This window comes from Mesoplodon bidens, assembly GCF_964165515.1.
Source record: "Mesoplodon bidens genome assembly, chromosome: 6".
In the NCBI taxonomy this organism is placed as follows: Eukaryota; Metazoa; Chordata; class Mammalia; order Artiodactyla; family Ziphiidae; genus Mesoplodon; species Mesoplodon bidens.
In genome coordinates, this window is record NC_138162.1 from 65,541,642 (window position 1) to 65,557,312 (window position 15,671).

General features: G+C 35.1%; 1 protein-coding gene across 7 annotated transcripts in view; it reads left to right on the forward strand.

Moving 5' to 3' along the window:
- The window catches only part of MPDZ (multiple PDZ domain crumbs cell polarity complex component), a 163,258-nt gene that overhangs the window by 42,965 nt on the left and 104,622 nt on the right, over positions 1-15,671 (forward strand). For all 7 annotated transcript variants that reach the window (XM_081236972.1, XM_081236976.1, XM_081236973.1 and 4 more), the window contains exons 4-7: positions 9,891-10,100; positions 10,581-10,720; positions 11,745-11,958; positions 14,653-14,781. In XM_081236972.1, the coding sequence (XP_081093098.1) occupies positions 9,891-10,100; positions 10,581-10,720; positions 11,745-11,958; positions 14,653-14,781 (693 nt within the window). The remainder of the gene's footprint in view (positions 1-9,890; positions 10,101-10,580; positions 10,721-11,744; positions 11,959-14,652; positions 14,782-15,671) is intronic.

Sequence of the window (15,671 nt, forward strand, 5' to 3'; positions counted from 1 at the left end):
CACCATCCTGAGGCCTGCGCAAAGAGCCACTCTTCTGTATTTGTAGGACTGATAAATCAAGTTCATGGCCAAAGTGTTGAGGTATGCTGCTTTTAAGCAGTAACATCCTCACCTCTGACACTTTCTTACATTTATGTTTTTTAGGTTGTTGGAAAGTTGAGAATTTTGATAACTGAGTACTTGGTTGCTCTGTTTTGACTTTGGTCGTCAGAAAGATGCTGTTTTGTGTAATTCATGTCTCAAAGAGCAGAGATGCCTGTATTTCCTCAGCTTTATTTTATTACTTATGTAAAAGATGAAAACATAACCCTTCTGTGGATGGTTTCTAATTTGAGACTGAAATGAAGATAATTCACCTGTAGGCTTGCTGTCAGGAAAGGGGAAATGGCTACTGTCTCCCAAGAATGCCTAGGTTAAATTATGACTGGGAATGGGTGAAGGGGAACAGAGAGAAAGAAGATACGCCTCAACCCCATTAACAGGAAGTATCGAGAAATCGACTGGAATTCTTCCCAGTTGATGTTGCCTGTGAAAATGAAAAAACTATTTTTCTTACCCCTGAAATGGTTTTGCTTTTATGAGAGAGCATTGCAGCTGCCTAACAGGAAAGTGTCTGTTTCTTGAGACTTCAATGTACGTTATCTAGGAGAAGTTATGAGAGGAGGAGTTGAGTCTCATGTTTTTACATTTACCATAAAGTTTATTTACTGTAGGAATTTCAAATACTTTATTTTTGGTACAATAACAGCTTTTAAATGTTTGTTCCTTTAACTAAAAGTTTGTAAATATAGAGCCTTTGAAGGGACTAAAATTCTTGTTTTATCCTGGGCAAGAAGGCAGTGTTCAAGCTTTTTATACAGTGCTGGATTAAAATGCAACACCATCTTGCTATTGGGTATGCATGTGTGTCTAAAACAGCAAATGGTGCTAATTGTATGGTGTTTTTGTGACAAAGTTAAATGGTCTTTGGAGAAGAGGGAAAAAATGTGAAATTTACTGGGTATAATGTAAATCAGTTTTATAACCCAAGAATTTAGAACAATAGAGGTTGATTTGCATTTGAAATATAGCAACAGCAACAACAAGAACAATTACTTTTAGGAAGCCATTGTGTGCTGTGGACTTTGTCTCATTTAACCAGTCCATCAGCTTTTTGAGATGGGTTTTATCCCCATTTTGTCCAGTGAGGAAATTGGGGTTTAGAGAGGTTATATAACTTAATCTGGACCACACGATTATTCATTGGTAGATATAGGGGAAGAATCCAGGTCTGTCTGACCCTGAAGCCAATGCTTTTTTTAAACTTCTAATTTACAGTTTCTAAATCCTTAGCTCTGTAATTTAAAGGAGCAAATAAGTTGAAAAAACAGTTAATAGCATTCCTAAATAGAAATGAATTTAAACTAAATCTTTTGTAAATTCAAATTCATTAAGATTTGCCATTTCCTTCAAATTCTCCCACCAAATTTTAATCAGAGGGCCTTTTTAATGTAAATCAGAAGTTTCATTCTGCTTTTGTTTATAATTATGCTAGGTTTTAAAGTAAATGAACTGGGTAAAGGTAATAGTGGAATGGAGAGACAGCATGGCAAAGTAACATCAGTCTTCATATGCCCATTTCCATATATTTATACTTGTCTAGAAGGTTTTATTTTTATTTTTCTCTAAGCAGACTGTGAACAGTGAATCAGTTTTATCTTCTGGAAATGTGGGACATAGAAAAAACACTGCAAACATTCTAACACGTCATTTGTCTAGATTTTCAATTTCTGAAATTTGTGGTGGCATTTGAAAAAGATAAATTTACTTAATTTTGATACCTTTACCCCTTGGATGTAGAAAATTTCAGCGTACTTTGATAAGAATATTATTTTTGGTCAAGTTACATTCTGTAAATTTTTTTCCCTTGGAAATTTTGTTAAGAAAGCACAGAAGTGTTGAGATTTAAATAAAGGAAAGACATTCTGCAAATACACATCAACACACATGCCTAGACTAGTGGTGTATATGCTGTGCACCACTCGCCATTTGTTCTTAACAAGCGTAAACAGGAGTTGTAGAACTCATTTGTTTGGAGGTTTGTTTGGAGTCCATTTACTACTTTTGGGATAAAATCCATGCCATGTTCATCTTTGAATACCTTGTCCCTAACACGACACTTTGCTCAAACTCAATAAATGATTGCTTAATTAATGAGTATGTGAATGTTGTTGAATATTTAGAAGTTTTGTGCATTAATAACAACTTTCCTTGCTTGAGAACGGGTTTTTAACATAAATAAACTAGCCAAATAACTGAAGTTACTTTGAGGATACCTCATTTTTCTCGTAGAAACCATATTGAAAAAGATGTGTCACTCATCATTCATCATCATCATAGCAGTTAACATGTATGGAATTCCTACTGTGTGCCAGGAGCTATTCCACGTAGAGTTACCTGTTTCATCATTATAACAATACTGTAAAGCACAGGATAACATTTTCCTCATTTTGCAGCTGGGGAAACGGAGGCACAGGTTAAGTGGGGGAGTTAGTATTTGAATGCAGGCACGCTGACTCCAGAGCCCAGGTCTTAATCATAGAGCTCTGTTGTCTTTTGTTTCACTGTCCTAAACAGTATAATGAACATAATTTAAGGATTTCCTGGTGATCTAGAGGCCTTTGTTTTGATTATCTGATCTCAGGTGCTGGCAGTATTGTAGTGTTGTCTTGTTTGGAGACAGACACAATCCAGATTTGTATTCTGGCACTGATATTTATAAGTAAATGATCTTAAGCCAGAGTTGATTTCTTAAAATGAAAAAATATCTATTTATCTTGACTGAGCCCCCTTTTTTTTCTCCTTTAGTTGTAAAATCAGAACTAAATAACGTGGATTTTAAAACTAAGGCATAAGCCCAGTGCTTACCAAGCACTCAAAAAATATCAGTTCTCTGCCTATTGCTTCCTCCTCCTATTGAGATTTTATGTTCTAAGGCAGCAACTCTCAGTTTGGCCTCATGGCCCCATTACATTCTTAAAAATTACTAAGCACCTCAAAGAGCTTTTGTTTTTGTGGTTTTATCCACCAATATTTATCAGGTTAGAAATTAAAATTGAGAACTATTATAAATATTTACTTATATTAAAAACAGTAATAAACCGATTACCTTTAAAAATTAGTGAGAAGAGTGGCATTGTTCTTATATTTTTGCACATCTCTTTAACGTGGCTCAGTAGAAGACAGTGGATTCTCATGTCTGCTTCTGCCTTTGATGTGTTTGCATTTGTTGTTTTAGTTGATGTATGTGAGAAAATCTGGCCTCATGCAAGTATCAGTATGTAGCTGGAAAAGGGGAGGGGTATATATAGCCTTTTCAGATGGTTGTGGATATCCTCGTTCAATAGGACACCAAAACTCTTGGTAGTTTCTTAAAGGTTAGTTACAACGTGGTATCTGAAACTAAAACAGTGAACATTTTGTACTCTGTTACTGTAAAATCTGTCTTGTGCTTTGAATTTTTACTTTTATTATCCATGCATAATTTTATATTGGTCATCTGGAAAATTTGAAAAATAGAAAAATTACATTTCACATTTCACTATGTAGTATCAGAAAGTTACACTTGGCTAATATTGCTTCTGATCTTATCAATGGAGTCTTTAAATTATGGAAAAGTGTCAAGCTCAGGAAGGCAGATGCAAATTTTTCAAAATTCTCATTTTTACTTGAAAGCTCAAATTTTACTACTGGCAACAATTGCTGTCAGTTGTTTTCCTTGAAGTGACAGGCATCCTTTGTTTATTTTTGAGAAATTGTCTGCCATATACCCAAGTCTGTATAATCATTTTTGGTTTTAAGTCATTTATTTCAAGTAATATGGTGCCCATGAAAAAAATAGCATAGTTTAGTTTGCAAGTCAAACTCTCTTCTGACAATTGTATTTTTTTTGTATAGCAGAAGTACTTTATACATACTTACCATTTTTAACAGAGTATTAAAAGGATGTGCATGCAAGAGTCAATATCGAATAAAATTAATAATTTTTACTAAATCAAGAACGTTTTTATTTGATTCAAAGGTGGGGAAATAGACTTGTTCTTGCTGAGAGGAGCTGAAAATAATTTGTTGCCTTTTCTTTCACAGTCTACCACAGATACCTCTTTAATTACCATCCCATCACTTAGAGCCCAATGTATCGGACATTTCAGGTGCTTAAGTATTTGAATGAACTAAAGATAGGTCTCATAGAAAATGTAAAATTATGCTTGTTTCATCTGAACCCCCCACCCCGCCCTTATAACTTGCTGTTGCATTTTGTATCTTGTTTAGCTCAGGAACTGTGAGCTACTTTATGTCCAAAATAGTCTGGTCACATTAAGCTAATATGCTTTGAACATGCAACTCAATTTCTTTAATTAGCTTTAAAAATAAGGATCATTAAATCAGAGTGCCACCATCAATTACTGTGCAAGGAGGGTTGCCTGTTCAATAATGCATCAGAGTTGTGCTCTACTCAGTATTTCACTGAATGATTTATGGAAAAAGAGGCATCTCTTGGTTCCAAACTTGAAATGGAGCTCTATTATGTATAAGATTTTTTTCCTGTTATTGCTACCATTTTAGGTGCTGTATTTCATTGAATACTCTCAGCATCCTATCCCTCTTTGCATTTCATATTTGGGATCAGTTCCAGAGAGTGTTTTACGGCATTTTTGTAAATTCACAAGAAAATAAGCACTTTTCTTGCTCTACAAGAAGAAAAGACAAGGTGCAGATAAAAAAAAAACAAAACAAAAAAACAGTCTGCATTTCTATGAGGTGCACCTGTTATGGCAGATTCCCCAGAGAGTGCCTTGCTTCTTATTTTTCATTATGTTGAGGGAGTAACAAACAAACAAAAAATTGGGAAAGTGAACTAGCAATATATGTTTATAAATTTGTTTAAAATCTACCAAAACTAAGGTTGCAAAAGTAGTGGTCATTTTTCTTGCTTAATTCAAGATAATACATATTTTAGCTTTTAAGTGATAGAAATACAGTATTCATCAAATGTACATAAGCATTTGGGTTGTTTTACTCTCATTGCTATACTCTGAATTCAGAATAAGTCAAAATAACAGGACCACAAATTAGGTTTGGACAATCTATACAGAAGTGCTTTGGGAAATTCAGTTTGATCCTAAGCAGTCATTTTTGTAGACAATAATACAAGTACTTCTGGAAAGATTGATGTTAGCCATGAAAATAGAGCTAATAACGTTAACTTCCTTTTCAGTTAACAACACAGAAGGGATAGATAAAACCTAAGAAGTTAATATTTCAGTATTTTGTAGCAGTTTTTGTTAAGTGAATCTACATATTTGAGAAGTTTTCTATTGGATTAAGCTTAAGTGCATAAACCACATGTATATGATCAAAATATTAAGATGTTGATCTTGTTGAGTATGTTTGGAATTACATTAATTTTAAAGAATAGGTATTCTTATTGAAAAAAGATGAAAAACAATTTATAATTTTAAAAATCTTACAATTATATCAGCCTTGTACCAGGGTGGGTCAAACTACTTTAGTATAAAAGTATAAGACAGCATAAAGATTATTTTTTTCTTCTAATTTGGTGTGCAATTAAATGATACAAGTTTTTAAAATGTATAATCTTTAAGGGAGAAAGATCTAGATGCGCTACAGAGGTCAAAACACATTTGCTGAGGATTCATCTTGACTTGAGCACTTGTTAAAAGATTTATTCTGGCAATGGGAATTAGCCAGTTGAATCCATATCAAGCCTGTGGAGGGTAATCTATCACAGTAATAGACTAAGCTTCATCTTCAGATATCCATTTCTTTATTTTCCTTCACTTAAGGTGAATGCTTGGTAATTGAACTTTAAATTCAGTTTCTCTCAGAGAAGGTTTAGCTTGATACATAGAGGCTATTCCTACTGCCTCTTTCTTTAAGAGAAGTGTATGTTTATATCATTCATTGGAGTACCCCAGGTTCTCTGCTCTGATTGTATCACTTACTTTGTAAAGTTTAAAAAATACTGAGAAAAAAACATACAATCAATCAAGCAAAGATTATGTGGCTCAAGGATTTTTTACAAATTGAATGTACACATAACCTTCCCCATAAATCAAGGTATAGAAGGTTACCAGCGCTCCATAATAATCTCTGTGTCCCCTCAGTCAGTCCTAACTACCCCAAAGGAATCACTATTTTTTCCAGCCTATTATTTGAGTTATAGTTGACATATAATATTGTGTAAGTTTAAGATGTACAACGTGATATTTGAAATATTTGCTACCCTTATTTACCAGAGTAAGGCTAGTTAATACATCTGTCCCCTCACATAATTAACCCTTTATGTGTGTGTTAGGTGAAGACTTTTTAAAATATGTTCTCTTAGCAGCTTTCAAGTATATAATACAATATTGTTAACTGTCATCACCATGCTGTACATTAGATACCTGGAATTTTTTCATCTTATAACTGGAAATTTGTATCCTTTAACATATTACCCTTTCACAAAGAATTTGATAACTTTTTAATTGAATACCTTACATAGTTTTTATTTATGTTTTAGTGTTAGCACTAATTAGAATCCATAGATTAATACATGTTTATTTACTAAGAACATAAAAGACCTTTTTAGACTGAAATAGCCAGAAACTAAGCAGAAAACAGAAAATTATTTGGTGACTCTTGCTCATTTACTAGCAACTTCCATAAATTATACAGATTGTTTACCTGTATATAAAACTCAACAGATAGTTGTGTTTTCTTCTGTTTATTTTATATTCTATAAACCAAGATGGGAGTCAAGTTCTTTTTATTAAACATTTATACTATGTCTGTTTTGAACAGACCTATCATGGCAAAGAGATTCATTCTTGTTCTTCAAAGAGATTATAGTTCAGAAAGCCATTTGAATAAAGCTATGGCAGAATCACAAGGTGCCTTTGTGCTTTTTCCTATGGGTATAAATTTTCAAAGTTAAAAACAAGCCTTTTGTATGATGGTATAATTATATTTTAGTTTTTACTTATGTGATCTCTTTGCTTTTACATTTATGTAGACCTCAGTGGCTGGGAGGAGATAGGAGGAGTCACTGTCATTTATTAACCTTTAACAAATTTGTAGAAGACAATTGATATTCGGTATCTTATAGCTTTATATGCATATATAACTTTACTCTTGGAATGCCTTCACACCTTGTCTTGCATAGTGTCAGAGCTTCTGTTTCACCAGTTAACTTCACACAGACTCTTTGTGCTTATGATGTGATTTGTTCATCCTGGCTCACTGTAGCAAAACTCCAAATATTTTTTCCCTATGCAAACATACCATAGGCATTAGGTCCTGGTGTGTGGGATCCTCAGCCTGTCACAGATTTCATGATGCCATCTGCTTCAACCTGAACAGTGTATCTTCTGCCGGCAGATTTTATTGAAGTTGCCATGCTCAGGTTTAAAAAAAATCAGGTTTGTCATAAGAAGCTTACTTTTGAAAAAATAATAATTGATCATGCCTGCTGTAGATTTTAAAATAAGCATTTGAAAGGATTCCCCAAAGCCTCTTCCTCAAATACGTTGATCTCTTTTACATCTGTGGTTGTAGATAGCCAATGAAATGGTGAATTACTGGTAACTTTGGTAAGTTACTGAGTTTCCTGTTTTATTTTTTAGGACAGGTAACAAACTTAGGCATGGATTGGTGACATAAATTGTGAAATATTTTGATTGCTTCTGTCAATGGAAGACATTTACTAATGTCTCATTTCCAGAAATGATTGTTTGCTATGTGTATAATACGAAGATGATAGTAGCACCATGATGCAAAAATCTAGGTCATAATCTACTTACTAGGTGTGTGACTTTGTGTAATTTTGTCATCTGTAAAATGGTAATGGTGATTCTTGGAGGGTCATTGGGCAGATTAGATCAGAGTGGGTCCTTAAAAATGGATAAACGTTTATTCTGCAGATGTATATTGAATGCCAACTCCGTGCAAGACACTCTCCTAGAGGATGAGGATATAATAGAGAATAAAACAGTCAAATTCCTCCACTGGAGAATTCCACATTCTAGTCTGTCTCTGCAGATTGGGATGGAAGCTCCATGACAGCAGGGTGCATGCCAGGCAATAATAAGCACCATGAAGAAAAACAGGGCAGTGTCAGCTCATGGAGCGTAATGGTGGGACACAGTCTCAGTTAGGGTTGTCAGGGAGGCCTTTTCTGAGGTGATGTTGAGTGCACTTGGATGAACTAAAAATGTAAGCACGTAGATACTTGGGGGAAGGAAGTACTTGGCTGCTAGAGAGAGCACCTTGGCAGTTGGAGGAACAGTAAAGTGGTTAGTATAGCTGGAGCTCTGTGAGTGAAGGACAGAGTGCTGGGAGATGAGCTTAGAGAGTGATCCAAAAGTGTCATTGATATAACTTTTCTCACGATTAATTGTAAATTAAAAGTTACATTCCAGATACCCTATAGAAATACAAAATTAGGATTGACTCTTTGCACTGTTTTAATAATTGCTTAGCTTTAATGTAATATTTATTATTTACATTTATTATTTAATATTACTATATTAATGTCAATATGATTTTATATAAGATATTCTATGAATATATTAATATTTAATAATAAATATATTATTATTTATTAGTATTAGATTATTTAGCTCCGTATAACAAGCACATACAAGTAATTATGGAATATTTTGTTGTTGTTTATTAATATCATTGTACCTGGAGTTACCCATACTGTGAGGTTTGAGGGCATAGTCCTCCAGACTGGCAGCTCTGCCCTAGACTTGTGACACCAACAGCAAGGAGTTAAGCTCCAAGTACAAAGTTGGAAGGAAGAGTCCACACAAGACCACCCTCACTTCTGATTCCAACTGCACATTCAGGAGGTTCCCCAAACCATGCTCAGGTTCAATAATTCATTAGATGGACCTATAGAGCCTACTGAAAGCTGTTAAGACTCATGGTTATGATCTGTTATAGGGAAAGGATACAGGTCGAAAGTTAACCTAAGAAAGAGATGCATAGCACTGAGTCTGAGAGCATTCCAGATGTGAAGCTTCCATTTTCCTGAGGAAGTGTTCCCTTCCCAAACTCGTTGTGTGACAGTATGCATGGAGTATCGACAACCCAGGAAGCTCACCTGAGCTTGGTGTTCAGAGTTTTTATTGGGACATCATTTCATAGGCATGATTGATTGCTCGTGTGAGATGAGTTAGTTTAAGAATTTGAGAGGATATCATGTGGCCTTGGGGCCCACTGTGAATAACAGAGACACTTCTGTCATCTGGGAAATTCCAAGGGTTTAGAGGTTACTTCCTATGAGGTAAGGACAAAGGCCGGGCTTCTTTCTGGGAAAGACCAAATTCTTTACTGCATAGGTTGTTATAAAAATTCAAGCAATATGGTAAGTTAATGGCCTTCTGGAATCCCATCTCTTGGGGACAACTAGTGTTCTGTTGGTGGTTTGGTATATATTCTTCCAGATGTTTAATACACATGTAAACATTTTTTAAGTGTACATTGAATTGTACTATACTTACTGTTATTGTTCAATAACTAGGCCTTTTCACTTAAAAACATATGTATGGATGTGTTTTTGTGTGTGTTTTCATAAGTACCTTGACGTTGAACACTGATTCTTTTCACTTAATTAGTTTTTAAAACTTTTTCCACCTAAAAAATAGTGCTGTGTTGAACATCCTTGCATTTACATCTTTGTGTATTTTTCTAATTTTTCTCCTTGAAATAGAGTTGCAGAATAAAAGGGTATGGACATTTTGAAATTTCATAGGTACTTCATTATTACCTCTCTTGGGATGATTCCTATGAAATACTTTATGGAATGACAAAGTTGTTAATACTTTCCATATTACTCTTAGGTAAACATTGCAACTCCCACAATTTCAAATGTTGAATGTGCCCACATTCCACATCTCAGCCCAGCTGTAATTCCTACTCTGCAAAATGAATCATTTTTATTATCCCCAAGTAATGGGAATCTGGAAGTTCTTACAGGATTGGGTACTGCACACATCAATGGGAAACCTGCTTGTGATGAATTTGATCAACTGATCAAAAATATGGCCCAGGTAAGAGCATTTCTTCCTGATAGTTAACTATAGAATGTATAATATCTTAAGAATGTAATCAAATCCTGGATAATTTGAAGAATACTTATATATATTTACATTATGTAAGTTAAATATATACATTAAATATATATCAAGTATATTTTAAATATAATATTCTTATTTATGAAGACATTTATAATATCTGAAAAAATTGGAATGACAAAGATGTAGAATTTATGTGGGCTTAGGTGGTTCTGAGACTTTTCTATTCCTTTTTCTAATTATCATATTTTAAACTGGGCATTATATGTTATGTTTCAGAAATATTCTTCAGGATAAATAAATGTCTCATTCTAGGTGATGAGTGATAAAGTTGATCTTAGAAAAAAATATTTTTAATTTCTTTTCTTTTAAAGAACAGATTAATGCCACTAATAAGATGATTGCAAGTGCAGTGATTTGCATTTAATTATATTTCTTGCTTTTTTTCCTGAACAGGGTCGCCAAATAGAAGTTTTTGAGCTCCTCAAACCTCCATGTGGAGGCCTTGGGTTCAGTGTTGTGGGACTGAGGAGTGAAAACCGGGGAGAACTGGGGATATTTGTGCAGGAGATCCAGGAGGGCAGTGTGGCCCACAGGTGAGACTGTCACTGTGTCTTTTCTGTTTTTTTTGTGTGTGTGTGTGGCACGCGGGCCTCTCACTGTTGTGGCCTCTCCCGTTGCGGAGCACAGGCTCCGGACGCGCAGGCTCAGCGGCCGTGGCTCATGGGCCCAGCCGCTCCACGGCATGTGGGATCTTCCCTGACTGGGGCACGAACCTGTGTCCCCTGCATCGGCAGGCGGACTCTCAACCACTGTGCCACCAGGGAAGCCCCTCTTTTCTGTTTTTGATACCACATTCAGAAGGTACTGCTCACCTTGGGAGAATTTCAAGGAACAAAAATGAATAAAAACAGACAAAAAACTGAATACAATCTGTTATTAGTTTTTAGAAATCATTAAATTCTTAACATTGCTATGATAAAAAGAAAGTCCTTTGAAAGGAGAGTTACTTTTAAATATAGTCATAACTTAATCATTTTTTAGTAAGGAAAGAAAATTTGACTAGGACAGTACTCTCATTGCTATTAAATGGGCTCTTTTTGATTAGATTTTAAAATTACTTTATAGAAAAGTATACAAATGGCCTATGATAATTTGAGCTATATTTTATTAATATACTCAAAGCAACAAGTAAATATATACATCTTTGCTTTCATTTGTAGAGGATAGGAACATGTAAAATGCGGTGTGTAGGTTGAGTGGGTAGCTGAAAAGAAGGTGCTTTTAGCTGGGAGGGGTTGATAAGGGGTAGGTCAACTGGAGCCAAAGCATATATATTTTCCCTTCCATTTTTATTTTGACATAATTGACATACAGCAGTATGTACGTTTAAGGTGTACAGCATAATGATTGGGCACAATAGTTTAGTAAACACTGTCTCATATACATACTAAATTAAAGAAATAGAAAAAATATTTTTAGAAGTGCAGCTGCAGGAAAAAGCTTTCATAGTGTGGACATTAGAAAATAGAATTAAAAATAACCTGAAAATGCATGCCAAAGAAGCTGTCATTTTTTTGAGAGCTGTTAGTTATTTTTTACCCTCTTTTTCATTCTTAGAGATGGAAGATTGAAGGAAACTGATCAGATCCTTGCTATTAACGGACAGGCACTTGATCAGACAATTACACATCAGCAGGCCATCAGCATCCTGCAGAAAGCCAAAGATACTGTCAAGCTGGTTATTGCCAGAGGCTCATTGCCTCAGCTTATCAGCCCCATAGTTTCCCGTTCTCCTTCTGCGGCCAGCACAATTTCAGCTCACTCTAATCCGGTGAGTACCTCAGATTTTCAAGAGGAACAGAACGTATTTTTCTAGTTCTTTAAGGTTTTGTATGGGTTCACACTTCCTGTAGATTCTTTGTACTTCTTGGGTTTTTCCCTTTTTGTTGCATCTCTCTGTGGCCTGGATTATTTTTTATGTAATGATGATTAAGTTTATGGCTTCTAAAAAATTATTTTTTTAATTTAATTTAATTTTATTTTATTTATACAGCAGGTTCTTATTAGTTATCTATTTTATACATATTAGTGTATACATGTCAATCCCAATCTCCCAATTCATCCCACCACCACCCCACCACGCTTTCCCCCTTGGTGTCCATATGTATGTTCTCTACATCTGTGTCTCTGTTTCTGCCTTGCAAACCAGTTCATCTGTACCATTTTTCTAGATTCCACATATATGCATTAATATATGATATTTGTTCTTCTCTTTCTGACTTACTTCACTCTGTATGACAGTCCCTAGGTCCATCCTTGCCTCTACCAGTGACCCAATTTCATTTCTTTTAATGGCTGAGTAATATTCCATTATATGTACGTACCACATCTTCTTTATCCATTCGTCTGTTGGTGGGTATTTACATTGCTTCCATGTCCTGGCTATTGTAAATAGTGCTGCAATGAACATTGGGGTGCATGTGTCTTTTTGAATTACGGTTTTCTCTGGGTATATGCCCAGTAGTGAGATTGCTGGGTCATATGGTAATTCTATTTTTAGTTTTTTAAGGAACCTCCATACTGTTCTACATAGTGGTTGTATCAATTTACATTCCCACCAACAGTGCAGGAGGGTTCCCTTTTCTCCACACCCTCTCCAGCATTTGTTGTTTGTAAATTTTCTGATATGCCCATTCTGACCGGTGTGAGGTGATACCTCATTGTAGTTTTGATTTGCATTTCTCTAATAATAAGTGATGTTGAGCAGCTTTTCATGTGCTTCTTGGCCATCTGTATGTCTTCTTTGGAGAAATGTCTATTTAGGTCTTCTGCTCATTATTGGATTGGGTTGTTTGTTTTTTTGATATTGAGCTGCATGAGCCGTTTATATGTATTGGAGATTAATCCATTGAATCCATTGATTCATTTGCTAATATTTTCTCCCATTCTGAGGGTCGTCTTTTCATCTAGTTTAGAGTTTCCTTTGCTGTGCAAAAGCTTTTAAGTTTCATTATGTTCCATTTGTTTATTTTGTTTTCATTTCCATTACTCTAGGAGGTGGGTCAAAAAGGATCTTGCTGTGATTTATGTCAAAGAGTGTTCTTCCTATGTTTTCCTCTAAGGGTTTTATAGTATCTGGTCTTACATTTAGGTCTTTAATCCATTTTGAGTTTACCTTTGTGTATGGTGTTAGGGAGTGTTCTAATTTCATTCTTTTACGTGTAGCTGTCCAGTTTTCCCAGCACCACTTACTGAAGAGACTATCTTTTCTCCATTGTATATCCTTGGCTCCTTTGTCATAGATTAGTTGACCATAGGTACGTGGGTTTATCTCTGGGCTTTCTATCCTGTTCCGTTGATCTATATTTCTGTTTTTGTGCCAGTACCATATTGTCTTGATTATTACAGTAGCTTTGTAGTATAATCTGAAGTCAGGGATTCTGATTCCTCCAGCTCCATTTTTTTCCCTCAAGATTGCTTTGGCTATTCGGGGTCTTTTGTGTCTCCATACAAATGTTAAGAGTTTTTGTTCTAGTTCTGTAAAAGATGCCATTGGTAATTTGATAGGGATTGCATTGATCCTGTAGATTGCTTTGGGTAGTATAGTCATTTTCACAATATTCATTCTTCCAATTCAAGAACATGGTATATCTCTCCCTCTGTTTGTGTCATCTTTGATTTCTTTCATCAGTGTCTTATAGTTTTCTGAGCACAGGTCTTTTACCTCCTTAGGTAGGTTTATTCCTAGGTATTTTATTCTTTTTGTTGCAGTGGTGAATGGGATTGTTACCTTTCTTTATGTAGCCTTTTTACTTGACATCATTCCTTAAAAAAAAAAAAAAAAAAAATTTAGTCCCTTAAAAAAGTTTACTCTAGGGACTTACCTGGCAGTCCACTGGTTAAGACTTCACGCTTCCACTGCCTTGGGCCCGGGTTCGATCCCTGGTCCGGGAACCGAGATGCCTCATGCCGTGCTGTGCAGCCAAAAAATAAATTAAAAAAAAAACACCAATTTTATTGATCTTATCAGAGTACGAGCTCTTTTAAAAAAAAAGAAAAAAGGGAAAAAAAACAGTTGACTCTATTGGTAAGCAAATAAAATCTTGATTTTGCTTTGTAAAGTTACTGACAGCTGTCAGTGACTTTAAGAGGTCACTTTGTTTGGAATCTCCTGCAATAGGGTTTATGCAGAAGAAGTTCTTAACAGGTAACAGTTTTTCCTTGATCATCCCTTTTTTTTTTTTTAAGTTCTACAAAGGATCTTGCAAATCTCTCTTTACCTGGTTAAATGCAGTCACTCTAATGATGTATTGATTATTTCAAGAATGGTTATATCAATAGTAGTAACAACATGTTGAAAGAGAAGTGTACTAAATAAAAGGGACCCTGTTAAAGCTCATTATCATGTCTGCACTTAGGTATTTAATACTAATCACAAAATAATATTCATAGAGATCTCAACTGTAATAAAAATTTTAGTTTTTCGTAAAATGTTTTCAAATTCATATGGGGGCTTTGTTTTCAGGTTCACTGGCAGCACGTGGAGACTATTGAATTGGTAAATGATGGCTCTGGTCTGGGATTTGGCATTGTAGGAGGAAAAGCAACTGGCGTGATCGTGAAAACCATCCTGCCTGGAGGAGTAGCTGATCAGGTAAGCTACTCCAGCAGATTTTTTATGTTTTATCAAAAATACACCTTCGTCTTTTACATTTCTGTTAGAAAGAAGAGACTTTGGCTTTAGACAATGTCAGAATCTTCTATTTCGTTGGGCTTGTATGTAAAATGTTTTTCTTAGACCTGGGGAGAAATACATTTCAAGAGAGACCTTGATTTTCAGTTACAGTTACAGACAGTGATCTTAAGACTCTTTAGAATCACAGACTAAAGCCCAGGTTGTGGTTTTGATCATTGTAGAGGTATATATCCTTTATTTTATGATTGTAAATCACGTTTATAAACCTATAAGTCACATGCATCAAAATATTTTTCATATTGGTAAATGAAAGGCAGATTTATGGGCAGCCTTATCAATAGAGGTAACCTTATCAATTATTGAGGGTAACTCAATATTATGTGCGTTTTCTTCCTTTTAAACATTAGCCAGTATCATGCAGTATCCAGTGAAATTTCTCTAATTGACAGGCTTGTGATAAATCAGCTTTACCTTGTGTATAGAGCTGCACTGTCTAATACTGTAGGTACTGGCCACATATCACTTTTTAAATTCAAATTTGAATTAAATAAAATTACCACCCCAGTTCCTCCATTAGATGAGCTATATTTCAAGTGCTCTAGAGCAGTATGTTGCTTGTAGCTTCCATATTGGACAATGCAGAACATTTCATCACTGCAGAAAGTTCTAGTGGACAGTGCCTGTATGGAGGCATACCGGACTGCTCTTCACTTCCCTGGTTTATCTGAATTTAAGTCTCACAAAGATTTCATCTGCAAATGAGTTTTTTAGGGATGTTTATAATTGAAATGGCAAGGCAGAAAATTGTGGTATTAACTCAGTGGTTTTTTGTGGTTGATACTGTATTT